Below are 27,553 nucleotides of genomic sequence, written 5' to 3' on the forward strand. Positions count from 1 at the left end.
ATAATCATGTATGTGTATACTGTTTCAGACTAATATTTAATTATGAGTAAAAATAATAAAATAATCAATGGTGCTTTCTATAGGTGACTTCTAGCTGTATATATTTGTTGATTATACAGCGACCTCACTGTGAAATGCTTTTTTGTAGAGCCAGGTTTTTAAGCTTTTTTTGAAGAGTTTTAATTCTTTCATTAGCCTTAACTCGAGTGGTAATGTGTTCCATAATAATGGTCCTGCCAAAGATAATTCTCTCTCTCTAACTTGTGTCAACTTTGCTGTTTTGACTGAGGGTATGGTTAGTAGTGCTTTATTGGCGAACCTGAGATTTCTTTGAGGGACATGCAGTCGTAGTGCAGTGTTTAGCCAGTCGGCATTTTCGTCATTTATTAGTTTATGAATTGTGCATAGAGTTTTGAATTGCACTCTTTGTTACAAGATGCTCTACCGCTGGCACTACTCACCAGATAAGACTTCATAGGGCGACTCCCACTGTATCTCAGTATTGTTGGCGTCAATGTGGCGCAGTGGGAACTTATTATCATGTGTGGTGGCAATGCCCGCTGGTCTCCGCGTTTTGGCGGGCAATTACTATATGGGCCTCTAATATCTTATGCACGTCTCTACCGGTCAAGCCCTGGCATGCTCTCTTGAGTCTCCCGCTGGAAACTATTAGCAGGGAAGCTCAGCGCTTCTTACAGCAAGTTTTTAATGCAACCCGTTTGACATTGGCGCGTCGTTGGAAGGACAGTTCTGTGCCCAGCCTATCTGAGGTTCAACAGACACTCCATGGTATTTATCAACTTACTCGTCTTACTGCGATTCATCATGATCGGCTGCCAACGTTTCTTAAGATTTGGGGGCCCTATCAGGTTTGGATGGCAGCTCAGGAGTAAAGATCTGAGCAGTGTTGATATACCTTGTCAGTCTGGGACATAATTATGGTGCTTAACTCTTCAGGTTTTTCTAGAGCCTAAATACACGCACTCCCTTGTATGTTTGCAAATCTTAGCACTGAATATTGAATATCAAAGACATTATACCTTACCGATGTTATCACTTTATAACTCCACTTTATTTGTTGTTGTGAGGGGACGAAGGGAGGGGAGGGTGGGAATGAAATGTTTTAAAAAATGTCCTTTTTGAAGCATTGGAGTACATGTTCAATATGCACCTTCTTTATCGGTGCAGGTATTACTGTTGTATTTTGCTTGGCTTGTATTGTTGTACCGTTATACTTCTGCTTTAATAAAATTGTTTAAAAACAAACAAACCGCGCAACCACGGCCGCGCTTTACTGTATCGGCCCGATAGAAAATTGTTGGGGGGGGGGGGGAACCGCCTGTTCAAAAAAAAAGTAGAATAGCGCCTTCTGGATAGAAAGTAACAAAAAAAAAAGTCATTCTGCTGCTTCAGTAACTAGTTTATTGAACTAGTATTTTAGAAGCAAAATGTACGATAACTCGCCATCGTAAGACAGCGCGTACCACGGCCACAGGTGCGCCCAGGCGGGCGGGCAGGCGCGTACCCGTCGGCTCCTACAGCTTCGGCAGTCTCAGGCTAGAGCCTGCGCAGCAGCCGACGCCATCTCTCTCTCCTCACGCGCAGCTGTCGCGCGCTCCTTCCCCACTTTCCATTAGTGCGTCCGGGCCCTGGGCCGCGCGCATGCGCAGTGCGCCGAGCGCGATAGGAGGAATAATGAGACAACGCCAGTGAGCGGAGGAGATTTGTGGTTGTAGTGGCGACGGAGCGGTTTGCTCGGAGAGCGTTGGGGCTGCAGGCCGGACGGCGCGGAAGAATGAGTGAACGAGCTGCGGAAGCCTGTTTGGGGCGAAGGAGATTATAGCTGGCAGTCTGGGGCGGAGGAAGCGAGCGCCATGCCCGTGCGGTCCCGGCCCCCGGTTCTGAGGCGAGAGCCGCGTTAGTTGGAGGGAGGGGGGCCTCGCTCCTCGGGCTCCGGAACACCGTGCACGAATGACGTGCGTCTGTCTGCCGCCGTGCCGCGGACGAAACAAAGCAAGATTCCGAGTCGCCCCCACGCCTTTTGTTAAGGTTTTGGGGAAAGAGACGTGACTCCTACAGTGTCATGGACTAAAAGGTGCAAGGAAAGCGTTTCGGGTTTCCAACTCCTCTGATTAAAAAAATAAAAACAAAACAAAACACTGCTTGCTACAGCGATCCTGCCGGGCTCTGCCCCCTTTCTGGGGGAGGGTTTGCAGGCCCGCTTGGCTGCCCGATGCTCTCTGTCGGTGGGGTTTGCTGTTGAGGGAAGAGGGCGTGTTTGGGGAAGAGAGGAGGAGAGGAGCCGGGGCAGCCGCCGGCGGCGGCGCTGTGATAAGGACTGGGGCCGATGCGGCGGGGGAGCCGGGACCATGCAGCCTCAGCAGCCGACCTACGACTTCTTCAGCGAGGAGAATAGCCAGCGATGGCGGGGACTCTTTGTACCTGCCCTGCGCAAGGTTGGTGTCTTTATGTTTCTCTTGCCGCTGGAGAGCAGTCGGTGTTGGGCACAGCGGGGAGAGGGAGGGGAGGAAGACGAGCCTGCGATGATGGATCCAGCAGGAGAGGGACAGAACCTGGCTCTCGGGGTTAGTGTGCCTGGACCGTCACCGAGGCTGCAGTATATGTATGTGTGTGTATAAATGAGCCTGGAAACGGAAAGCGCGGCTTCTGGGGGGAATCTGTTTCCCTTCTTAGGAATAAAGATCTGCAAGCTGGCGGTGGGGCTCCACTACTCCCGTGAGATCAGGGAATTCAAGAGAGTGAATACAGGTTGGATTGTAGTGGGGAGCAGTTACTGCTCATGTTACTATTACCTCCCCTTTGCCTCTGACTCAGGCCTTGGGAAGGCTGAAGTTTGTTCTCTCCTGTTCCGGGGGGTCGGTGAGAGCGTGGTGGGGAGCACAGCGTACACCATCTTTATTCGTTTCTTCCCGTGGGGGGAGGGTATAGAGCTTGCAATAATGGCCTTGCTTTTGAGTCATGCTTCTTGATTCACATGGATTTATCTTCATGCATGTGAGAACATAATGCAGCTCGTTCTCTTGAACTAGATTTTTACCATAGTATTGCGGCTGAATCCGAAGCATGAAGAATCAAAATAACTTTCTCTTGCAACGAGAGAGCCTCAGCCACTGGAAGGAATGATTCAAGGTCCTTCTCAGATCCCCCCCCCTCCCCCTCCAGTGATACGCGCCGTTTGAAGAACCGCCCAAATGTAGGAAATTGTCTTGCAATGTTTATTTTTTCTGAAAGATAGGGTCAGCGAGTGCAGTTTTCTTGAGCTCAGAGAGTGGGCAAACTAAATACTGATTTACGTTTAATCACAGGATTTTGAAGCAGTAATTCACCCTTCGTTGAGCATCGCTTCTGATTTGTGTAGTTTCTGCTACAGGCGTTGGCTGTTGCCGATCATCGCTGTAAAAAGGGGTTTTCCCATGTGTGTGTGTGTGTGTGTGGTGTGGGGGGGGGGATGCTTACACATCAGGCCCTTCAAATCACGTTAAACATCAGACACTAGTTTAAAAGATGAGTTATATGAATGAACTTCTCCATTTGTAATTCTCGTTCTTACAACGGTGTGTAAGCTGGGTTTTTTTTTTATTTGATATTTGAAAACGGGGATGGATGGTTTACCAAGTTATGCATGGGACTTTGCTCTCAGAATTAATATCTTTTTGGATGTTAGCTTTATGGGTAGCATGTGGCACTTTGGCTTTTGGGAGGATGAGTAGAAAGTCGCTGTCCAGCCCCATAGTGGGAAGCATATTGATTAAAACCCCACAGATAAGCAAATCAAGCCTTGTCCTGAAATCCCTCTTGCCTTTCTTAGACTGCTGCTTTGTTCAGCTATTTTGGCTTGTGACACCCTGAGATTTCTTTGCAACCAGGATTTGCAAGGAATTAATAGTTTTAGTTTAGTTTTGCCAGTTAATATTTTCAATTTGAAAAAATGCCTAGTGGTCCAGATAGATAATTGAGAGGAAAGTAACGCTAAAGGAGAGCTCATTTTTAGTGTTTTTTGCTTAAAAAAGAAAAAAAGGAAATGGCTTGATATTCAAGGATTTAGCCATTTGCTTTTTTTTTTTTTTTTTTTGTGTGTTTGTGGAGTTTCACCTGAATTCTCTGCATCAGGTTCAGTGGCTGAAGTTGTGTTAGATTAATACAGATGAACTGCGGTCTGCAACATCACTGGGAACCTGTTGGGAGCTACATGGCTGGCTATCCATCCCTCTTCTTTTTCACTCCCTACAAACAAGGACTGGATTTAAACTTGCACTATATGAATGGTGCTTTGTCCAGTCTTCCTGTGATTATAGACTATTGTGGGGCTGCTGAGATGGCTTTCTACACCTTATGAAACGTCTTAATTCTGTCAGGGGACCCAAACAAACAATACTACAATAGATGAAAGATGTTCTGTGTTTTTGGAAGTCTAATGTTCTCTTTCATTATTTATGAATCAAATGTATTAGTGTGGTCATATTTGTGCCCTTTCTGTGTCAAAACTATTTTTTTTTATGTAAGCGTGAGAACTTAGTTCATATCTAAACGGTTTTGTTGTCTCTCTCTTTTTTACAGCTTAACTCCTCTGGGTGGTCTTGTAGTGAAGTTATTAATTTGTTCTCTTACACACATAGTTGATATTGATGTAATTGTGATGCTGTGGTGTAATTGTTCTGATTTCACCACAGACTTCTGAAATTGAAATCAAAGTGTGAAGACTCAGATATAGTATTCTAGGATAACTAATTATGCTGTTTGGGCTAGTGGAGCTGGTTGCATGCTTTCGCAGTAAGATGGTAAAAAATAGCTGTACAGTTAGTCAATACTGAATCCCTGAATGAGATGCAGAGTGGTGTAAAAGGGGAAGTGAGGAGAACATGTACATGGGGCATCTGCAAGCTGCAAAGATGTGCATTTGGTGTGATGCATGTTATCTCTGGTTACTTGTCCATTAGTCAACTGTATTCTAACATTTCTTCTTCTTTTTTTTTTTTTTTTTGCAAGTTGTGAATCCTAATTTTGAGTACAAATACTCCTGACAGAATTGTTAGGGCATTGTAAAATAAACAATAAAGGAAAATGCAAACAGAATTAATCGGGGTGAATATTTCTCCAAGCAGAACATTTCCATAACTTTTTGAAATCAGACCTGCTATTCAGCAGTTTTAAAGCACTTTTTAAATTTATTTTTTCATTTCACTAAGGCCTCACTGACCTGATCAGTGCCCATCTATTCTTCTTTATCCAGAAAGTCTGAGGACATGCATTCTCTAACTTGATGCTTGACATCTGTCAGTTTGAACTTTGTAAAGTTTTTCAGATTTCAACAAATATTATAAATTGGAACATTTGATTATGCATTTAAAATGGCTGTAGAAATATGCAGAATTTTGTTAGATGCATAAATAAGAAATGTAAAAACAAAACTTTAATCTACAATATTAATTTCAACTAACCTTTTTTTTGTTTCTCAGTACTGTATCTACAAGGAAGCTCTGGATTGCATTTGTAGCAAAAGGGAGAAACCCACATGTTTATTTTCTGCATATGTAGGTACATGTTTGAAAGAAGGATGGCTGAGATCCTCTTTGGCAGTTGAAAACATAAGAGTATAAAAAGTCATGCTGGGTCAGACCAAGGTTTATCCAGCCCAGTTTCCTGTCTTTGACAGTGGCCAGTCTGTCTCGAGTACCTGGCAATTCCCAAAAAGTAGCTGTATTTCTTTTTACTCCTGGGGGAAAGCAATAGTTTGCCCTAGTCTGCCTGGCTAAAAATGTTTTATGTACTTTTCCTCTGTAAACTTGTCAAAACCTTTTTATTTATTTATTTTTTTAAAAACCCCTGCTGAGCTGCAAGAAATACAAGGGTACACATAGCTGGGAGGAGACTTCCTTTTTCCCCTCCCCTTCTCTTTCTGGGTGATACTGTCCATGCTACAGAAACTTACCACATATTACCTTATATGCGATCCGAAAAGTCTAGGAAAGGACACCTGTTTGTCTCAGAATCAGACTGCTTTATTTTCAGACATTTCAGGCTTAGCACTTAGAATACATTAAACACATGCCTCTAATGTCCTTATACAGCACAGGTTTATACTGAGTAAGGCAGCTTATTACAACGGCACATAGTATGTTTGTAGTGTGCAGAAAAGTTCCCAGAGAGGCCTTGGATCAGAGGACTACTACACACACAACCCATTTTCTGCTCTCATGGTTACTGCTTGGTAACATTTGTAATTTTATTTATTTATTTATTTATTTATTTTTAATGATTTATCTTGTTGGGGCAGTGCATTACCTTACAAGACGTCTGCAAGGATCCATATTCCTCTCATGGAGCAGTGAGTTTCCTATGCAGTGAGTTTTCCCACCTCTCTTGCGTACTATCCATTTGAAAGGCATGTTTGACAAGACATACACTTATAGCGAAGCATGGCTGTGCTGCGTTCAAATATTTGAACTGAAAGCATTATTTTGATGCAACTGATGGCTGGGTTGAAAATGCCCATGTGGATGAGGTGTGGAGGGTTGGGCCTTTTCTGTGTGGGTGGGGTGGGGTGTGGGAATGGAATGTGGCACACTTTTTTGCCAAGAGATTAACTTAAGAATTCACTGTCATTTTCATGGTGGTTTCACTCAGCCTTCGAAGCACAGAATCTAGGAACAAAATTCAGACAGCACTTAAAACATTTTTTTTTTTTATATCTATTCTTTTTGTGACTGCACAGCTACTTACTGCTGCATATGAGGTTTTCGGTTCTGGCACCCTTAAGTGCTGTGAGCTGGGGTGGGGAGGCTTCTTTGTCCTCTTATTCCTTGCCTCCTTAGCCTAGCTATTGAAGCAGCAGTTCTTAGCTTGCAGACTTGTGCCTCTCGGGCATTTTTGGAACCTAGTGCAGATGCACTCCTGTTCTGGCCAGCAGATGTTGTCATAAGTTGTCCCCACTCCAGCAGGGAGGAGGGGGGTGTACTATGACACTGTCTCTCTAGTGCTCCCAGCAGTGACCAGCCAGAGGATTGGAAGCTCAAGTTCAGGTGTGGCAGCACTATTGGCTATGAAGCCAGCCCAAGAAAACACTAAAAAAAAAAAAAAAAAATAAATTGTCATTTGGGTGGTGTGTAGGTTTTTTTTTTTTTTCTTTAAATTAAAACAATATACACCTGTAGAAGAGGTTTTCATTCAGCTAGGTTGAAATATTCCTTTAAAGGGATGCCTGATGTGCAAGCCTTTTGATAACTAGAAGCATAAAGGCCCATTGACCGGCTGATGCAGCAATCTGAGTGTTAAAACACTATGCTGGATTTCAGCACACTGTTTAATGCTCAAATTAAAATTAACTTCTGATGCAGCAAGCTAATGATATGCATCGAGAATTTAAAACAAAAAGTGGGTTGCCTGTATAATGTGCATTGGGCACGGGCCGAATGCACGTTTTAACTCGGGAAGGGGAGAGGGGGCCACCCCTGACAGGCAGATGGCGCTCTGGGTAAGTGGTAGTGGCTGCCACTTACCCCGGATAAGTATTGTTATTTTCTGGAGTGTAGGTCGCACCCCTCTCCCAACAGCCCTTTTCATGAAAAATTCAGTAGATAAGATGCAGGTGATCATGGCGATGGGCTGTGAGAGAATAAGATGTAGTAGGTGAGTACCGAGCATGCCAGACATATGTGGGAGGCGTCCAAAGGGAGCACCGAATATTAGCGGGCTACGTGGTGTGCGAGCGGCTGTTGGTGAGGCCACGTGGGAGGTTTCTTAGGGGATGCCGAATGTTTGAGGACTGCGTGGTTTGCGAGTGGCTGTTGGTGAGGCCACGTGGGAGGTGTCTTAGGGGATGCTGAATGTTTATGGGCTGCTTGGTGTGTGAGCGGCTGTTGGTGAGGTCGTGCGGAGGAGCGAGTGGCATGCAGGCTCTGTCAATAAGGAGGGAGAGAGAGAGAGACACACACTGACACTGAAAGCACTGCATATTAGTCGCATCAGTGTATAAGACGCAGTGACAGGAATTCCAGAAAAACCCCCCACATTGTATACACTGGAAAATATGGTACTGACTTATCTGGCTATCTGGTGTGAGGTTCATGGTCTTCTTTCTGTATAGGCCACAAATAAAGATCATATTCTTCTTTGATGTGTAATAGGCATTATTTGTATCTGTTCTGCCCACTGATTGATGCTTTTCAGAGTTGAGAAAAATACTATCAGTTTTTACTTTTTAGTATTTTTATATCATTATTATCAGAACAAACAATAGACTATAAACTCTAATAGTACAAAGTGTACATAACAAAAAGGTGCAACCTGATGATTTTGACTGTGAACACAACAGGCGTGTATTAAACTTAAACAAGAAAAATGATTCCAGAGCAGAAATCCCCACCTACCTGTGCCCCCGAGTCCACAGATGTGAGCCCATCAGTAACCAAAAAAGTTCATCAGTAGGCATTCAGAAGTAGACTTCTAGTCTATGTAGATAAGGAATCCAGATAAGGAAGCCATATATATAGAATCTTTTGTTTCCTAATGGGGTGAATTTGTTTACTAGATTAAAAGAGGATGAATAGCATTTCTCCAGAAATGCAGAACAGTAATCAAGACTTTAGAAACCCCACAGCCTCTAGTCAGTAAGCTCTCGCCAAAGGAAAAAAATCCCAAAACTGCCAGTTGCACAGCAAATGTTAATTGTACAGAGAGAACAGTGTCCAAATAATCAAATACTTGTTTCTAAAAAGATTGAACATTAGTACATTACCAAAAAGAATGTCCCAAGGTTCCCACTTCAACATTACATTTGTTACATAAATCAGTCTGTTAAACCCATCAAATAGCCTTGCTTATGCGACATGTATGCTCTAGATGATAATCTATACTGCATTTCTTGTAGCTGTGCATTTTGCGTGATGGTAGAAATGTGCCCAAAGCAAGCCTTAAAGTCTGAAAAAGGGGTATATAGCTCTTGGGTCCATTTGGACCATGAAGGTTCTAAGGGAATAGTACCTAAAGAAAATTTCAAAAGATTTATGGAAAGAGGATAACGAATGTCTGGTCGGGTCTTCCATATCAAACCAGTCCTGGAATACCTCCCACCCCTTGGTGGCGTGAGCAGTCGAACCCAAAGAACCCACATAATGTCGCAATTGTAAATAACTGAACATTATGTATAGCAATAGTCCATAAGACTGCATACACCGCAGCGTAACTTGAGGTCAGCCAATAAAGGATTACTGGCAATTCCATCCCTAACTTCAGCTAGACTGACTTCAGTCAGAGAAAGGGCACTATCTCTCGCAGCACCCAGGATTTAGAACGCTCGTCCTGTTGAACTTAGTCTTGAGACAAGATTAGCAGACTTTAAGAAACTATTGAAAACGTGGCTATTTAAACAGGCCTTTAATGAGAATAACAGCTAAGCAAGCTATGAATCATACGTAGGCAATGGACAAAAAGAAGCAGATGTATGTTTGACTACTTAGGGTTTATGTTATGTATAACAAAATGTGTGTTTTTAATGTTTTTTTGATGTATGCATATTTTATTTTGTTTTTTATTGTAACAAGATTGTAAACTGATGTGAAGGTTAAGTCCATACACCGGTATAGAAAACTGTGATAAATAGTCAATTTTTGTCACATCAAGTCTGAGAGCATTCAACCTTGTTCATTGAGAACATGAGTCAATAGGAAAATCCCCTTTTGTGGCCAGATAGAAAACAGCCTACTATATAATTCCGGTTGAAAGGCCACATTACCAATAAAAGGTAAAAAAGAAGAAACCGTACACGATAGACCCAACTTAGAGGTAATCCATCGCCACACTTTCCTAGCAGACGATATAAGGATAAGAGTCTTTAGGTATGTGGAAAGCTGTGAGCCCTTGGCTTAGAGCACAAATCTGAGCTGTAAAGGATAGTTAATGGCCGCTTCACAAGCATAGTCGCAGTAAAAAGATGTGGCCATAAGCAAGTCACCTAAATGACGGAGATGGGCTCCATAAATATATAATTGAATATCAGGAAAGCCCATCCCGCCCTGTTTGCTAGTAGCCATCAGTTGTGCTTAGGGGTATCCTAGGCTTCTTTCCCTTCTATAAATACATTCGGAGTTCCCCCCATGAAGTCTACAAATGTCTTTCCTAGTGAGGATTAAAGGCATAACACTAAGTCAATTTTAAAAGCAGTGGACTGGGAGGGAACTTCCCCATACCTCTATGTAACCGTCCTACCTTTTCTCCTCCCCTCCCCCTACCTAAGTCTTAGATTTTTTTTAAATTTTTTTTATTTTTTACCTTGCTCCTTTGGAGCAGCAGTAGATTCCGGCAGGTGCGTGCTTCCCTGGGACAGCGGCTAATGGCACTGTCCCAGCCTGCTGCTCACCCCTTTGGAGAGGTCTGGCACTTTGGCGCATAATGGCCGGGCCCTTCGAAAATGCACATGGCGCACGCAAGGCTGGCCACGCACGTATCCTCCTGTTTTTATTTAAGTGTGTAAAGCCATTTAGGGAAAAGTCATTTTATATACTTGAATTCGATCCCCCAGAGACAGACTTAATGGCATCCACTTCCGCAGACTAGTTTTGGTGGCATTTTGTGAATTAGTAACATTAAAATCATGCAATGAGGAAAGATCTGCTGGGATACAAATGCCCAGATATTTCAGGGAAAGGTGCCCGTCCAGTCTTGCATACCCCAAAGGTCTATGGCCATAGCTTTGGACTTATCTAAATTTAATTTCAAACTGGCTACAGTATCGTATAGAGATATCGCCTGCAACAGGAATAATAGGTGTCGTTGCGGGTCCCCAAGATGGAAAAGCAAATCGTTGGCAAAGGCTGCAACTTTAAAAGTATGGGTCCCTATATTAACCCCAGGAATTTTCTCATTTAGGAGTATATTATAGATAAGGGGATCTAGAGATAACACAAAAAGAAGCGGAGAGAGCAGACAGCCTCGATGAGTACCCTATTGTAAAGTGAATGTGTCCGAGAGGGCTCCATTGATCAAAATACATGCGCAAGGATATTTGTACAAAATGTGAATATAATCTATAAAACGACCCTGAAACCTATATTTCTCCAAAACAATAAACATATACTTCCAATTGACCCTATCGAATGCTTTCTCTGCATCGAAACTGATAAGCAGAGAATTTAACTTACATTGCATGGAGTGTGCTATGGAAGCAAGCAGTTTGCCCACATTAGACTCAGCATATCTCCCTTTTATAAATCCCACCTCTGCTGGCAGAATTAAGAGGATGAATTTTGGACAGTCTTATCTGCTAATAATTTGGCCAGTAGCTTAGTATCGAAATCTGATAAAGAAATCGGCCTATAGGAGCTTGTCAACTTCAAACCCCCTGCCCGATTTTGGTAAAACACCTATAGTCGCTGTGTTAGTCTCCACAGGCAGTTCACCCAGTTGCAGCAAACTATCATACATTCTCCCCGAGGGAAGACAGATATAGTTGAGCAATATCTTGTAAAACTCCCCAGGTAGCCCATCCGGGCCAGGTGTCTTATATAATGGTGATTGTCTAATAAGAGAGTAAATCTCAGTAAACATGAAAGGAGCATTGAGGGCTTGCAAGTGATCTGTTAGAACAGGATTAGGAGTCTTTTTTTTAATTTAAGTACATCTTCATAGCTGAGTAGAGGTGTCCATAGTAACTGACAAATAAGTCTTCTCTCTCTTAAGAGGTCTGTACAAGGTGGCCATTTGGCCCTTTCATTTCCACTATGTATGAATTCCCCCACCAAGTCCGGTTTTATTACCATGGAGAAAAAAAATTGTTTATAATACAAAATACCTTTTTTTTGTATGCTGGTGAAGCAATGTATGAAGTGCAATTTGCGTAGACAGAAACTGTTTTATACAATGGAGAAGAATCAGGAAGTAGTTTCCTTTTATCAGAGCTTAACTGCTTTTCTAACTTAAAGAGATCTCTTTGGCTCTCATCCATTTTTTGCCATATTACATAGAATATGACAGCCCCCCCCCCCCCAACACAGCTTTTGTTGTGTCCCAATACAGTAAGGGGGGTTTCAGAATGAATACCACCAAACTCCACATACTCTTTCCATTGCTCACTGAGATAGGAATGAAAAGCCTTATTATATAAATAATGAGGGCATTTCCAGTTATCCCTAGGAACAACATCAGTGAACCCCTCCAAATTCACCCATACTGGCGCATGATCTGATATTTCTGGAGTCCCGATGCCCGCACCCTGCACTTGAGAAAGAGGAGTCAGATAACAGTAAATAGTCTAATCTGGACTTTGTATCTTATGCCCTTGAATAATGAGTGAAGTCAATTTCCAAATGGTGAAGGCACCTCCAAACATTTAAAAGAGAAGATGCTCACACAAATATGGAATACCCTGCCTCTGGGCATTACGGCTAGGAACTTTGGCAGGAGACCAATCCACTTGTGGATCCGAAACCACATTAAAATCACCCCCCCCCCCCCAATAAGAATAGGAATGTGAGAATAAGGGGTTAACACATTTACTATCAGCACAAAAGTATGGGGCGCCCAAATAATTGTCCCTTGACAAAAAATATAATGACCTTCAGGGTCTTGAATAACTTTAAGCAGCTGAAAATGAAAGGATTTATGTAACAATATTGTCACACTCGCTTTATGCGTATTGGTGGATGCAAGATATGCTTGCCCAACCCATTGTTTCTGCAATTTAGCATGTTCCATAGCAGTTAAATGTGTTTCTGGGAGTAAAGCTATGTCTGCATGAAAACACCGCATTCTTAGCCGTAGTACAAATACAGTAGTGGAGGATGAAGAGAGAGATTACTTAACAGCGAACAAAGGAGAAGAGAACCCCACCCGCCCAGCCTGGGTCACCCTCTAAGGCATACCATATTAATTGTGACCTTTGATGCGGACTCATGAATAAGAAGAAAACATCTGTTTGCACCCTTTCCTCCCCAAGTCCGACAAGAACAGCATGTGAATATAGAAACAAAAACAAACAGCAAGAAACACAAAAGAATCTAGCTAAGATCCACATAAGAGGGCTCGTGTATCATGCCATGAGGGCCTCTCCCTCCTTCGAGAGAAAAAGGAAAATGACCATGAAAAATGTCCAAAAAAAAAAATGCACATTTGTCCAATCTTCGCTCTATCGGTCAGATAGAGGAGGGCCATCAACATAGCTGTACAAGACAAAACCGCAAAATACCACATCGAGTAGATTATTATTCAAGCAGTATCCATGTTTTGTAGAAAAAGCGCAGCCTCCCGTGCAGTGGTGAAATGTAACACATTGCCATGACGAATAACCCTCAGCGGGAAATAAAAGGGTAATAATGCGCAAGTGTCTCTTAATCAGTTGTGCACAAACCAGTGCAAAGGATCTTCTCTTTTCGGCCACAACAGCAGAATAATCTTGAAAGAGTAAAGTTTTATGTCCTTCGTAGTGCAGGTTTTGCGCACTCCTGTACGCCCTAAGAATGTCCACTTTTGGGCAAAATTAAGGACAAAAAATAATTACATGAGGTTTGTCATTCCTCTCATTTGGTGGAGATTGCTGCCGCAGTTGTTGGGGGCCCAACCTGTGCGCTCTTTCCAGGTGCAGTGGTCCTTTTATTCATATTTAGAGCCAGGGCTCGTGGCAGCCATTTTTCCAGGACCTCCACTAGTTGATTGATTGACATTCCTGAATCTGTTCCTTACAATCTTAAATTGTTCCTCCATGATCTGTTTTCTAAATCATCCACCTTCGAAATTAGGGATTCTTTCGAGGCTTTAAGATCAATGATTGTGTTATGTGAAATGTGCATAACTTGTAATTTATTTATTATATTATGCACACATACATTGTATATATATTCTATTTTCCGTTCCCTGTTTAATGCACACTGAACTGTATCCAGCTGTGACTGCTACAGCTTAGCTGTGCCTGTGTTCCTAGTTTATTTATTTATTTTTTTTAATTTATAGTTTATTGATTTCTTATAACATTTTACAATGAAAGAAACAAGGAATATTTATGGATTACCGAAACACAATTTTCAAGAGGAAAATAAAAACAAGTAAATTAAAAACAATTAATTCCAAGATTAAAGTCCACTTTATAGGGGAGCTAAAGAAAGAAAAATCTTAACAGAAAATCACAACCATATGTGTAATGGAGAAAAAACAAACTTTTTTACCAGTTAACTAATCCCCAATAATAGAAACTGTTAATACGCCCTCATCCACCTTTATCTACAAGAAATGCTTCAAGGTGGGCAGGTTCCGTAAAGATAAACTTATTCTTAAGCAAAGTGACCAAACACACGGGAATTTAAGAAAGAACGTGGCCCTAGACCAAGTACTCTCTTTCATTGATAGAAACTGCTTCCGCCTTTAATTGGGTGCTTCTAGAGACATCTGGGAACACCTGGACCTTTTGACCACAGAAGCTAAAATCTTTATTTTTAAAGTATTTCTGAAGAACCGAATTTCTTTCTTGCTCTAAACCAAATGCCACTATAAGTGTGGCTCTGGTTGGAATATCATCCGTAGATGATTCCAAGAAAGCTGTTAAATTTGGGCTATCTGTGGAGATAACATCTAGTTCCCCCTCTCGTGCTGCCACCTCTTTTTTCATGTAAGACACATAATAACATTTAGATATAAGCATATCCTTTGTAATACACAAGACTTCTTTTACATATTTTTTAAACATTTCCTGACCTGAAATTAATCTGGTAATTGGAAAGTTCAGAAATCTCAAGTTCTTACTTCTCATGATATTCTCAATCCCATCTAATTGCTTATATATCATTAAAGAATCTTTCATAAAAGTAGTCCCAGATGTTTGTAATGACAATATTTGTGAAGAAGCGGTCGCACTTGCTGCTTCCAAATGTGCAATGCGCTTGCTATGGCCTTCCAGAGAGTTCCTAGTCTCTTTAGTAAAATTGGTGGTTTGAGCCATGGATAAGGACAACATCTTTTCCATTTTATTAACAGCTTTCCAGACATCCACCAGGGTTATGTTATCAGGATTGAGGACCTCTATCTCTGAATCCTTTGATAGAGAAATCTCATCCTGTCCTGGTGGAGTACCTCCTCTGTCCACTGGAGATGTTAATACCATCAAATCGGGGTTAGCTACATTACTTGCCCCTTTTACTACAGAGGGTGTATTGGGGTCCTGGTGTTGGGCAGGGCTACTAGAGGCTCCGGAGGAGAAGGAAATGTCAGGAATAACCTGTCTTGAGGTCTGACTCACCCGCCTAAGTATGTGTTGAACCATCGGTCCTTTGATCACATTTCCAACTGGGGTAGACGCCAAAGGTCGTATCTTCCTCTCTTTCCCCATCGAGGGCCGATTCTCCGACAAAATTTCCACAGAGAGAATCTCACCTAGGGGCGCGTCCCTTTGGCGCGCGGCTTCGGCAGCGCGTTGGCAGCTGCGCGCCGCTGCACTACGATTTAAATAGGTGCAGCAGGCAGGCTTGGTTGACGTGTCAATGCGGAAGTCGGGTCTAGGCTCCAGCGGGTTGGTCCCTTCTCGCCCAGGCGCTTTTCAGCGCAGCTCCTCCGTTGGTAAGGCTCCCCTGTGTTCCTAGTTTATCATCAACTAATAATTAATACACCCAGGTCATCTTGCTGTTTAGTGTTCGCAAAGAAGCGCTGCAGCTGCCTTTCTTGTGTCTCAAGCACATTTCCCCTAATCATATCCACATCAAACCACTTCCCTACCTACTTGCCTAGGGTATCCAACCGTCTGTAAATTCATCTACATGCAATGTGAAATAGTTTGACTCATCTGCAAGAATTACAATGTGGATTCTTATGCCTTCCTCAAAATCAATTTGTAAAAAAAAAAAAAAAATTAACATCAACAGTTCAGATACAGACCTCTGTGAGAGCCACACTTGATGCCTTTATCCCACAGACCATGCAGGGATTCAGTCCCTTGTTCATATTTCAAATAAACTAGATTCTCAACTTCAGCTTCTCATTTTAGCTTACAAATGTGCATTGTATAACTAAGTAAAAGCTAAATGCTCAGCAAGAGTCCCTAGAAACTCTTTCATATACTGAGGCAGCAATCGTAATTAACAGCAGCAGCTCCTGATCAGGGAGCCACAATCTCATTGTCCCATCATGCAACACTGGACCTGCTAAGAGCTGCTCAAGTAGCAGAAAGCAAACAACCAGGCCATGGAAAGAGCAAGTTCACCAGTTAACTTTGCATGTTGAAGCCTTTTGATTTAGAGAGACACCTGTACCAGTCAGCAGAGTTAAACTAAATGATGGGAAATTCTGACAGTTGCTCAGAAACACATGTTTCGCAATGATATTTCTTTGAAGGATACTAACAGGAAAGTTAGGGCATCTTGAAGAGAGGTTGTAATAAATGCAAAAGTAGTCCAGGTGCCTTTAAGTAAAGAGCAGGGAGAGCAAAAATATTTTAAATTATCCCTGTCAACTGACAGCAGGTTAATGCAAACAAAAAAAAAACATACTTTGAAATGTCAGTATAGAAATGCTAGAAGTCTAAAAAAAAATAGGATGGTAGAATTAGAATGCATAGCACTGAATGAAGAGGTATATATAATTGGCATCTCAGAGCCCTGGTGGAAGGAAAATAACCAATGTAACACTGTGATACCAGGGTACGAATTATATTGCAATGGTAGGATGCATCAAAATGGGAGGGATGGGTACTAGGTCAGAGAGCATAGAGACATACAGGATAAAAGTTCTGCAGGAAACAATGCACTGTAGAATCTTTATGGATAGAAATTCCATATGAGAAGGGGAATGGAGTGGCAGTGTATTATTGTCCACCTAGCCAGAATAAACAGACAGATGTGAAATGCTAGCAATTGAAGGCAGCTAACAAGCTTAGCAACACAGTAATAATGGGAGATTTCAGTTACACCGTGGCTAAATGTCTGTTACATTTTGGCTGATCGTGGGGTAGGCCCACAACCAGCTAACTCTTACATGTACCCCAGCGCCTCCTGTACCCGTCCTATGTGGCAGGAACACCACCATGATCCAGAGTCCGACGTGGCTCCGATGCCACTATCATCCTGCTCCTCCTTGGCGTCTCCATAGGTGAACGCATTATGCATCTGTACTTAAAAGGGCCAGTGGCGGGGAAAAGCCCTGTGGTGCTGTCGTAGGTTTGCCTTTAAGGCTGCGTCAACTATGCCACAGCACCAAGGACTCACTTCCATGCCATTCATCACAATGTCGTATCAAGTGATGGTAAGGAATTAAAATGTCTAGATGAAATAAATAACTGCTTCATGGAGCAGCTGGTACAAGAACCAAAAAGAAGGGGAATTATTTTAGCCCTTATCTTTAGTGGAATACATGATTTGGTGTGAGAGGTAATGGTGGTGGGGCCAGTGAAGGGAGAACACTAAGAAAATCTGTTATAGCATTTAACTTTTAAAAGGGGATAAAACAAGGAAAATGTTAGGGAAAAGCTGAAAGAAACACCTGCAAAGATTAAGATTTACATCAGGTATGGACATAGTTTAAAAATACCATCTTGCAAACCTAGATCAGATGAATTCAGCGCATTGAAAAAAGGTGGAAGGGAAGGCCAGACAACTGCCGGCATGGTTAAAAGGTGAGGCAAATGGTTATAATGGCTAAAAGAACATCTTTCAAAAAAAGAAGAGAGCCAAATGAAGAAAACAGGAAATAGCATAAGCACTGGAAAGTTAGATGCAAAGCACTTTTAGGGAAGGCAAAGACAGAATATGAAAAGCTTGCTGTGGAAGCAAAAATTCATAATAAAACCTTTTTCAGGTGCACTATGGGAGGTCAAGGACATAACTGAGAGATTAAATGAATTCTTTGCTGAGGAAGATGTAAGGCAAAAACACATCTTAAGTCTAAATAAAAAATATATTGTTTAATTAAACACCAAAGTTGTCTCAAATTGTAGTCAAACAGGAAATCACACGAAGATTCAGTTTATCACCACTGGACTTCTCAGACATATACCCTGAGAGATATAATTTAGCCAGATAAATACTTATCCAGCTAAGTAGCAGTGAACCATGCCGGATAACCAGATAAGTCAGTATTTATCTGGCTATGTGCTGCCACTTATCTGGATCACAGTCTGTCTGTCAGGACGCTTCCTTCCTGCCACATACCTGGATAAGTCAGTACTAATCTGCAAAGTGTGTATTCTTTTCTTTCTTTATTTTTTTGATGGCTTTTAAGTGCCAGCGCAGTAGTTGGCACTTAAAAGCCTGGAGTTAAGTTTCTAGTGCTAAGAAAATCCTGCTCAGGCCAACATATACCGCACGCACAATTGTGCTCATAATTTGTAAGATGTAGCATTTTAAGAAAACATTAATTTTTTATGTGTTACAGATTAAAACTACTATGCATCACAGAATAGCACAATCATTAAACAAAACATAGCGATAAGAAAAATAATAAAATGGTCCTGTTCAAACGTTTACACACCCTTAGTTCTTAATATCGTGTATTGCCCCCTTTTGCAGTAAAGACGGCTTGCAGTCTTTTGTGATAGTTTTGAATGAGCCCCTTTTTATTTTCTCATGTGGTAAAGTTGTGCATTCCTTTTGGCAGAAAGCCTCCAGATCCTGTAAATTCTTTGGTTGTCTAGCATGAACTACATGTTGGAGTTCTCCCCAAAGTGGCTCAATGATGTTGAGGTCAGGATTTCTCTAGCTAAGAAACTCTGTTTATACACTCACTAGTTACAATCAAATAAGGCACAGGTGTGGATACCTACCCTTCATTGCCATTTCAACCTGTGTGTGTCAGCTTGTTTCCTCTGCACTCAGGAAGGCTAATAACCACAAATGGGTTGTGTCCGTCTACCAGGAGCTGGAGTAAAAGCTTACTTTGCGGATATATATAGCCCTGCCCTGACATCAGTCCGCCAGTATTCTCCATCTCCAGTAGATGGTGGACATGCATTTCCCTTCTGGGGATTGCTTGTGGGTAAAAAAAAAAAAAAGGAAGATTTTCAGACACTACTTGAGCTCCTGAGGTTACACCAGTGGGCTCCTCCCTCAGTTTAGCGTTTTCAGTTCAGGAGCCTACCCCAGAAGCGGACTTAAAAATTAAAGAAATAAAAAGGCAGTTGGAGCCAGAATGAAGGCTTGTGCCCTCGTTCTCGTAGCTGGAGACCTGTTTGTGCTCTCAGCAAGGGAAGCTGAGTTCAGGTAGGCAAAAAAAAAGAAAGTATAGGGAGGTTTTAGTTTCCTTCTTACCAGATCTCCTCCCTCTGTGCTGGGTATTTTGGTGTCTTTCTCACTTTCCCTCTTGCTTTTCTGTGGGAGTTTAGTGTAGAGCAGAGGCGGCACTCACGGGCTTGACGTGTTGATCAGGCCTTAGCTAAGCCCTGCTCCAAAGGCTTTGTTTCTTCAGCCACGTATTTTCCCTCGGACCAGTGGGAAAGTGCACTGCGCGGCAGTGCATACACATAAACTTGGGCATGTAAGGCTGCGGTCTATATTTGTGCATGCGGTTACGTGCACGCAGGCACTTGGGTGTGTGCTGTCTGGGTGCATGCTATCTAGTCACATACTACCACAGCCCTTTGGCAGGCACGTATTGTGCGTGTACTTCTGGGCACTGTGTGTGCAGAAGGCTGTATAGCACCAGACACATAGAGGTCCCAGAGTCTACCTCTCTATGTGGCTTTCCATATAAGGGCAATACATCCATTGCTTTCTCTAAGCCTGTGTCTGTGCTATTTGAACAAGGTTATTTTTCTATTATGGATGTGACTGACGCCGGGCCATTCCCTCAGACTTAAGAGGGAGTAGAGTGGAAGACGGTACAGTGAATGTATCCCCTCTTATTTTATTTCCCGTGACAGAGATATCTACGAGAGATGTGGGTCAGTCGACAGTGTTAAGTTTGGGCCTGTGGGCCCTGGTGTAGATCCATCTATCTTTTCTTGGGTGGAATTTTTTTTTTCAAGGGTCTTCAGACCTTTCTGCATGGTTGCCATATGGGGCTGTGGATCCCTTCTATGTTGGGTCTGCATACTTGGTGCTCCCACTTTTCAGCCTCTGCATTCAAGCGCTGCGGTGAAAGCGGTTCCTGATGTTCTGGAAGATGTGGATGAGGGTATGTCTGATGACTGATGGGGATTTGGTTTTCTAGTCTCTGGAAGATGGGGATATTACTCTGGATTTGGAGCCACATAGGACTCTGCTTCTATTCTTTCACAGCGATGTGTTGCCAAGTCTTTTGTCTCAGATTCTGAAGATGCTTGGTGTTGCTGCGGGTATGCCAAAGAGGACCCCATATTGGCGGTCTTATGCAAGGTGTCATGTTTCTTCCCCTCCTGGATACAATTCAAGAGTTGACTGATCTTGAATGGAGGGCCCCTGAAGTTAACTTGAAAGGGGTGCACTTTAGTGGGATTGTACCCCCTTGGTTCGAAGTCTAGGGAACCTTTGCGATTCCTGAAGGTGACTACTTTATTTATTTTATTTAAATTCTTTTAATATACTGATGCTCAAGACAAGTCTTTTGTGGATGATGGTCAATGTCTTGAACAGTATTCTATAGTGGATGGGAAGCCAGTGTAGGTGTTTAAGTATCGGTGTGATGTGGTCCTTGCGTCGAGAATTTGTGAGGATCCTGGCTGCGGCATTTTGCAGCATCTGTAGAGGTTTAGTTGTGGAGGAGGGGAGGCCGAGCAGCAGAGCGTTGCAGTAGTCAATCTTTGAAAACAGAATGGCTTGTAGGATTGAACGGTAATCATGAAAGTGCAGGAGAGGTCTAAACTGTTTTAAAACATGTAACTTATAAAAGCATTCCTTTGTAGTGTTGTTAATGAACTTTTTGAAGTTCATTCTGTTGTCTAGAATAGCACCGAGGTCTCTCACCTGGCTAGCTGAAGGTAAGATTGGGTTGCAGACGAGGGGGTTATTATCACTTTGGTAGATGTTGTTACCAAGCGAACCACCATCTTGGGGTAAGGATGGGCTTTTAATTCTAAACAATGCTCAGGATAGGAGGATTGAGGCTATCCTTATGTAGGCCTTTAAGGCCATGGTGATAAATTTGCAGATAGCATCTTGTTGCTCCTTGGTAGCTCAGACTGGTTTGTGTCTGTTAGTGTTTGAGATAGTTGTGGGTGGATCCTTGGGCCAGTGGCAGATGACCACGCCCCTGGGGGAAGATCCCGAGAGGGACCACTGGTCAGGCTCAGAGTTTGGAGGCAGACACACACTAGTTCCTTTATTAAACAGTATATTGAACCACTAGAGGAGGCAGTAGTAAGCTGGAAGCGCCCAGCTGGGCTGGAGTCTCTCAGATACTGGAACAGCGATCCTGGATAACTGAGCTGTAGAGAAACTGAATATAGTGAGTAGGCAGGTTATGCAGCGTTCAGGAACAGAACCTTGATGGTAACACTCACACAATAGTCTCTTAGAAGCAGCCCAGGAGCTGGAATGAATTAGACCCTTGAGGAGCGAGTACCTGGTTCCAGGGAACGCTCTGAGAGAGAGATGGTAACTCACTGCTGTTGTAGGCAGCGATGACTTCCTGGCAGAAGTGGTATTCAGTATCAAGTCCGGGAACGTGGGCCCTCGAGTGAGTACCAGTTCCAGACTGCAACCTGAAAAACAAGAGAGAGCAAGGCCCCCGAGGAGCGGTACCCCTGGTAAAGTCCAAGGAGGCAGAGTAGCAAGGTATGCGGAGAGCGAATCCCATCCGCACCATACCTGGAGGAAGCTAGGTAAGAAATCCTTTGCTAACTCGATTAGTTAGCGAATTCAAAGACCTTAAATATCCGGTGAGGATGAAGTCATCTCAGGGGGACGCCCCTGAGGTTCGCACCGTTGCTGGTACTTGAGTCGGGGCCGCGCCGCGTGCGCGCCCTTAGGCTTCTGGGAAACATGGCGGAGTTCAGCGTCTAGATGATCTAGGGACGCCGGAGGAGTTCAGCAAGATGATGCTGCGGCAGCCAAACTTCCATCAAGCAAAGAGGGAGTCGCCAAAGAGGTAAGCTGGGCATAGTGGAGACGTTGGGCAGCGATGGTCGCAACAGTGTTGCTCTCAAGAGATGCAAGGAGTTGGGGTCAGGTGGCATATTGGCATAGAATGGGGGGGGGGGGCTGCATATTCTTAGCTGATGCAGACCTTAACTTGGTATGGATGGTTGCTAGAAGAGTGGCTTCCATTATAGACTAGTCGTCGGATGCTGCTACGAAATTCTTCAAAAGACACGGTTTGCAAGTCCAATTTCGCATGGTTACCCTTTCAAGGTCCTTTTTTATTTGTGCCCTTATGGAGGAGCCTCTACTCAGTCTCATCCCTTCGGAAGGAATCTGTCCTTTCAGGCTAGAAAGCCTTATATGGATGTGGCTTCTATAACCTGGTCTCTCCAATATTCATAATGAAGGTGCGGGAATTCACCCATGGAAATGGGTCCATATTGTGACAGACCAGAGGGTCTTAGAGGTGATAATGGACAGCTATGCTCTGGAATTCCTCCAGATTACACTGGATGCCTTTTTTAATGGGCTCTCCGTGCCACTCTTCGCAGAAGAGTGTGGCAGTGAAGACTATCTTCAGTTGGCTGTTGACCTCGTAGGCCACTATTTCCTTTCTCTGTCATTCCCAAGAAGGAGGTAGGGTCTTCATCCTGGATCTTACAGAAGTTAATCGTCTTTGGCGTTTGACTAATTTCTGGATGGAAACTATGCATTCCGTAATATTGGCAGTACAAACAAGGGAGTTTCTCACGACTTTGACCTGACAGAGGCATATCTTCACATTTTACCAGGAGCATCATTTCCTGAGCCTTGCCGTTCTGGGCCGTCGTCATCATGTTCAGGCTTTGCCCTTTGGGCTGATGATTACTCCCGGAACATTTTCCAAGGTCATGTTGGTAGTAGTGGCTCCTCTGCACAAAGAAGGCAACCTGGTGCATTCATATCTGAAGAAGTTATAGCCGTCTCAGATGCTGGAGTGTTTCAGCATATGATTTGACTCAGAGCTGGGCAGAGTATTTCTGCCAGACAATTGTATTCAGGAGTTAGTGGTTCACGCCCTAAGGAGGACTATTAGTCCAATGATGCAGTCATATCTTCAGGTCCTGGGGTTGATGGCAGCTACTTTAGACATTTGTTCCGTGTGTAAGGGAGCCCCGGCAGCGCACGTTGTTTTCCCGGTGGTATCCACAGTCACAGGAGTGCATGATGTGATTTCACTTGCCCCTGGGGGTGCAAGTTCAGTTGCACTGGTGGCTACAGGCGGATCATTTCAGGAATGGGATTTTTTTTGGTGGCTCTGGGCTGGTTGTTTCTTATGACAGATGTGAGCCTTCTCAATTGTGGGGCTCATGGTCAGGAGTTGGAAGCATATACAGTTCCACTGATGTTGGTGGTTTGCTGAGTGGCTGGAAGCTCATGCGGTCATGGTACCATTGGACAATGCATTGAGGCGGAACCAGTAACTTTTCAGCTTATGGTAGAGTGCTGGGGTAGTTCATGTCATAAGAACATAAGAAAATGCCATACTGGGTCAGACCAAGGGTCCATCAAGCCCAGCATCCTGTTTCCAACAGTGGCCAATCCAGGCCATAAGAACCTGGCAAGTACCCAAAAACTAAGTCTATTCCATGTTACCATTGCTAATGGCAGTGGCTATTCTCTAAGTGAACTTAATAGCAGGTAATGGACTTCTCCTCCAAGAACTTATCCAATCCTTTTTTAAACACAGCTATACTAACTGCACTAACCACATCCTCTGGCAACAAATTCCAGAGTTTAATTGTGCGTTGAGTAAAAAAGAACTTTCTCTGATTAGTTTTAAATGTGCCCCATGCTAACTTCATGGAGTGCCCTCTAGTCTTTCTACTACCCGAAAGAGTAAATAACCGATTCACATCTATCCGTTCTAGACCTCTCATGATTTTAAACATCTCTATCATATCCCCCCTCAGTCGTCTCTTCTCCAAGCTGAAAAGTCCTAACCTCTTTAGTTTTCTTCATAGGGGAGCTGTTCCATTCCCCTTATCATTTTGGTAGCCCTTCTCTGTACCTTCTCCATCGCAATTATATCTTTTTTGAGATGCGGCGACCAGAATTGTACACAGTATTCAAGGTGCGGTCTCACCATGGAGCGATACAGAGGCATTATGACATTTTCTGTTTTATTCACCATTCCCTTTCTAATAATTCCCAACATTCTGTTTGCTTTTTTGACTGCCGCAGCACACTGAACTGACGATTTCAATGTGTTATCCACTAGGACACCCAGATCTCTTTCTTGGGTTGTAGCACCTAATATGGAACCCAGCATTGTGTAATAATAGCATGGGTTATTTTTCCCTATATGCATCACCTTGCACTTATCCACATTAAATTTCATCTGCCATTTGGATGCCCAATTTTCCAGTCTCACAAGGTCTTCCTGCAATTTATCACAATCTGCTTGTGATTTAACTACTCTGAACAATTTTGTGTCACCTGCAAATTTGATTATCTCACTCGTATTTCTTTCCAGATCATTTATAAATATATTGAAAAGTAAGGGTCCCAATACAGATCCCTGAGGCACTCCACTGTCCACTCCCTTCCACTGAGAAAATTGTCCTTTTAATCCTACTCTCTGTTTCCTGTCTTTTAGCCAGTTTGCAATCCACGAAAGGACATCAACACCTATCCCATGACTTTTTACTTTTCCTAGAAGCCTCTCATGAGGAACTTTGTCAAACGCCTTCTGAAAATCCAAGTATACTATATCTACCGGTTCACCTTTATCTACATGTTTATTAACTCCTTCAAAAAAGTGAAGCAGATTTGTGAGGCAAGACTTGCCCTGGGTAAAGCCATGCTGACTTTGTTCCATTAAACCATATCTTTCTATATGTTCTGTGATTTTGATGTTTAGAACACTTTCCACTATTTTTCCTGGCACTGAAGTCAGGCTAACCGGTCTGTAGTTTCCCAGATCGCCCCTGGAGCCCTTTTTAAATATTGGGGTTACATTTGCTATCCTCCAGCCTTCAGGTACAATGGATGATTTTAATGATAGGTTACAAATTTTTACTAATAGGTCTGAAATTTCATTTTTTAGTTCCTTCAGAACTCTGGGGTGTATACAATCTGGTCCAGGTGATTTACTACTCTTCAGTTTGTCAATCAGGCCTACCACATCTTCTAGGTTCACCGTGATTTGATTCAGTCCATCTGAATCATTACCCATGAAACCTTCTCCATTACGGGTACCTCCGCAACATCCTCTTCAGTAAACACTGAAGCAAAGAAATCATTTAATCTTTCCGCAATGGCCTTAACTTCTCTAAGTGCCCCTTTATCCCCTCGGTCATCTAACGGTCCAACCGACTCCCTCACCGGCATCTTTCACCAACACAGAGGTACTACAGTTCTTCAGTCATAGTAGAAGTCCGAGAGCGCAGGATAAAGAGACTCTCGTTTTAGATGAGGCCGCGGGCCAGGGTAGTATAGTCTTTCCCACCATGGCTACTGATAGATGGGATCGTTCAGAAGATTGCTAGCCATACCAGAATCATACTTCTGATAGCTCTGGTTCGTTTCCAGAGGATGGCATATGCCGTTCTGCAGAAGCTGGGACCTGTTCCATATGTCGGTCTGGGTTGTTTTTGTTGTATTGTTTGGCCCTCGAAAGGGCTTGGGTGTTGAAGCGTGGTTATCCTTTTGCAGTGATTTCTACTTTGCTCCAGGGCAGAGAGGTCGTCTTTCCTATGTCTTTGGCCTTTGTTTATAATCAGTTGAGTGGCTTAGTGAGGGGAGTGAAGTTCTCAGCCTCTCGAGGAGAAACTCTTTTAATTTTGGAATTTTCTGCTGGAAAATTTGCTTAAAGACTTGGCCCTTACTACCTTGAAGGTTCTAGTAGCAACTCTTGCTTGTTATAGGGGGCAGTTCAACGGTGTGCTATGTTTTTTCTTCCAGACTTGTTCTGGTTCTTGAGCGATTCCCACCTTTCTCCATATTTTATCAGCCCAAACATTCAAAGATGTGTAAACTTTTGAACAGGTCCATTCTATTATTTCCTTACTGCTATGGTTTGTGAAATGATTGTGATGCATAATAGCTTTAATTTGAAACACATGAAAAAATAAGACATGTTTTGTCTGTTCACTCATGAGCCTATTGAGAATACAAAGAATATGTCTTTTTGGACATTTTCATGTATGACCCTTGTGGAGTTTGATAAAATACTCTGTAAATATTTTTTGAGTTCAAAATATGGGTATACGGAGGCAAGTCTATTTTTGAAAACAGACCGCAAATGATTGAATAGACCTGGCGGTCTCTTAAAATACATACAGAGACACTCCGACAGGCTTGCTGATGTGGTATCTGATAAACTATCTCTCGATTTAAATAACATAATAATAAAAAAATAAAAAACAAATAACACAAAAAGTAAATGCAATTGGTTTGGCATACAACTGTGAATTTACATTGACTTTCCCTTTTCTTGTGACAAATTCTTAAAATGCTAGACATCTTATAAATTCTGCCAGGGGTATGTAAACTGATGAACATAACTGTATGTGTTTATATTTATTTATTTATTTATTTATACTTTTTATATACCGACATTCTTGATAAAAATATCAAATCTGTTTCCATTGAAACAGAACAGTCGCAGCTATGGCGTTACATTGAAACAAGTCGTCAAATCATTAAATAACAGATGAATATAGAAAAAAATAATTATAGATAAGCAATTATAAATAAAACCATTATAGATAACAGTTGATTATAAATAAACAGGTCGTCAAAAAACAAATGGCAAATATAATGGGGCGGCATAAACAGTGGAAAAAAGCGATACATAAAGTAAGGCGTCTAATAAATGTTGCTATGAGTAAGCGGAATAGAAAGGGCGTGGTGGGGCCCAGAGGAATCGGGTGGCCATGAGGAAGGAGAGGGTTGAGAAGCTCAGGCTGAAAGATGGATTGAGAAGATCTGGTTGAAGGATGGTGGAGAGGAAGAGTGAGGAGGGGGAGGGATGAGTGGCATTATGTTCACACAAATATTATGTACACACAAATATGTTCATGAATAACACAATATTTCAACCATTAAGCTTGTGATAGGATATTTGAGTGCTTAATATGTAATATAAACAAAATCAATGTGTTAAAAAGTGTAAAAGAAAAATTGTTTAATAAAGAAGTATTATTGTGTAAAGTGAGGTATTTTGTTAGACATCATTAGTGTTCGCGATAATTTCAGTTACTTGCTTTATTTATGCTTGTTTGTGTATATAGTTCTAACTAGTTTAACTGAGCAATTTTAAATAGATTTTGTATCAAGTGTAGAACACTAACATTGAAACAGTGAGAGAACTCTTAACAATTTTACATCATAATAAATTAGTGTACAGAACAAAAATATTTCAAAAGCCATAAAATCAGTTTTATTAGAAATGTAATCCTTTTGAAACAGCATTAGAAAAATAGAAAACTAGAAAGGTAGAATAAATGTTTTTTTAGAAATGTTTAAAGTCCCAGAAGACTTTAAAGTAAAGAAGACTTCCAAATGGCAAAATCTTGCACCTGACAGAC

At 42.4% G+C, this 27,553-nt stretch overlaps 1 protein-coding gene across 2 annotated transcripts in view; it reads left to right on the forward strand.

Moving 5' to 3' along the window:
• Positions 1–1,664: 1,664 nt before the first annotated feature.
• Positions 1,665–27,553, forward strand: part of SOS2 (SOS Ras/Rho guanine nucleotide exchange factor 2) — a 230,141-nt gene continuing 204,252 nt past the window's right edge. For both annotated transcript variants that reach the window (XM_029598366.1, XM_029598367.1), the window contains exon 1: positions 1,665–2,456. In XM_029598366.1, coding sequence (XP_029454226.1) covers positions 2,370–2,456 — 87 coding nt within the window. In that variant the 5' untranslated portion in view covers positions 1,665–2,369. The remainder of the gene's footprint in view (positions 2,457–27,553) is intronic.

Source organism: Rhinatrema bivittatum, chromosome 4 (assembly GCF_901001135.1).
Source record: "Rhinatrema bivittatum chromosome 4, aRhiBiv1.1, whole genome shotgun sequence".
NCBI lineage: Eukaryota > Metazoa > Chordata > Amphibia > Gymnophiona > Rhinatrematidae > Rhinatrema > Rhinatrema bivittatum.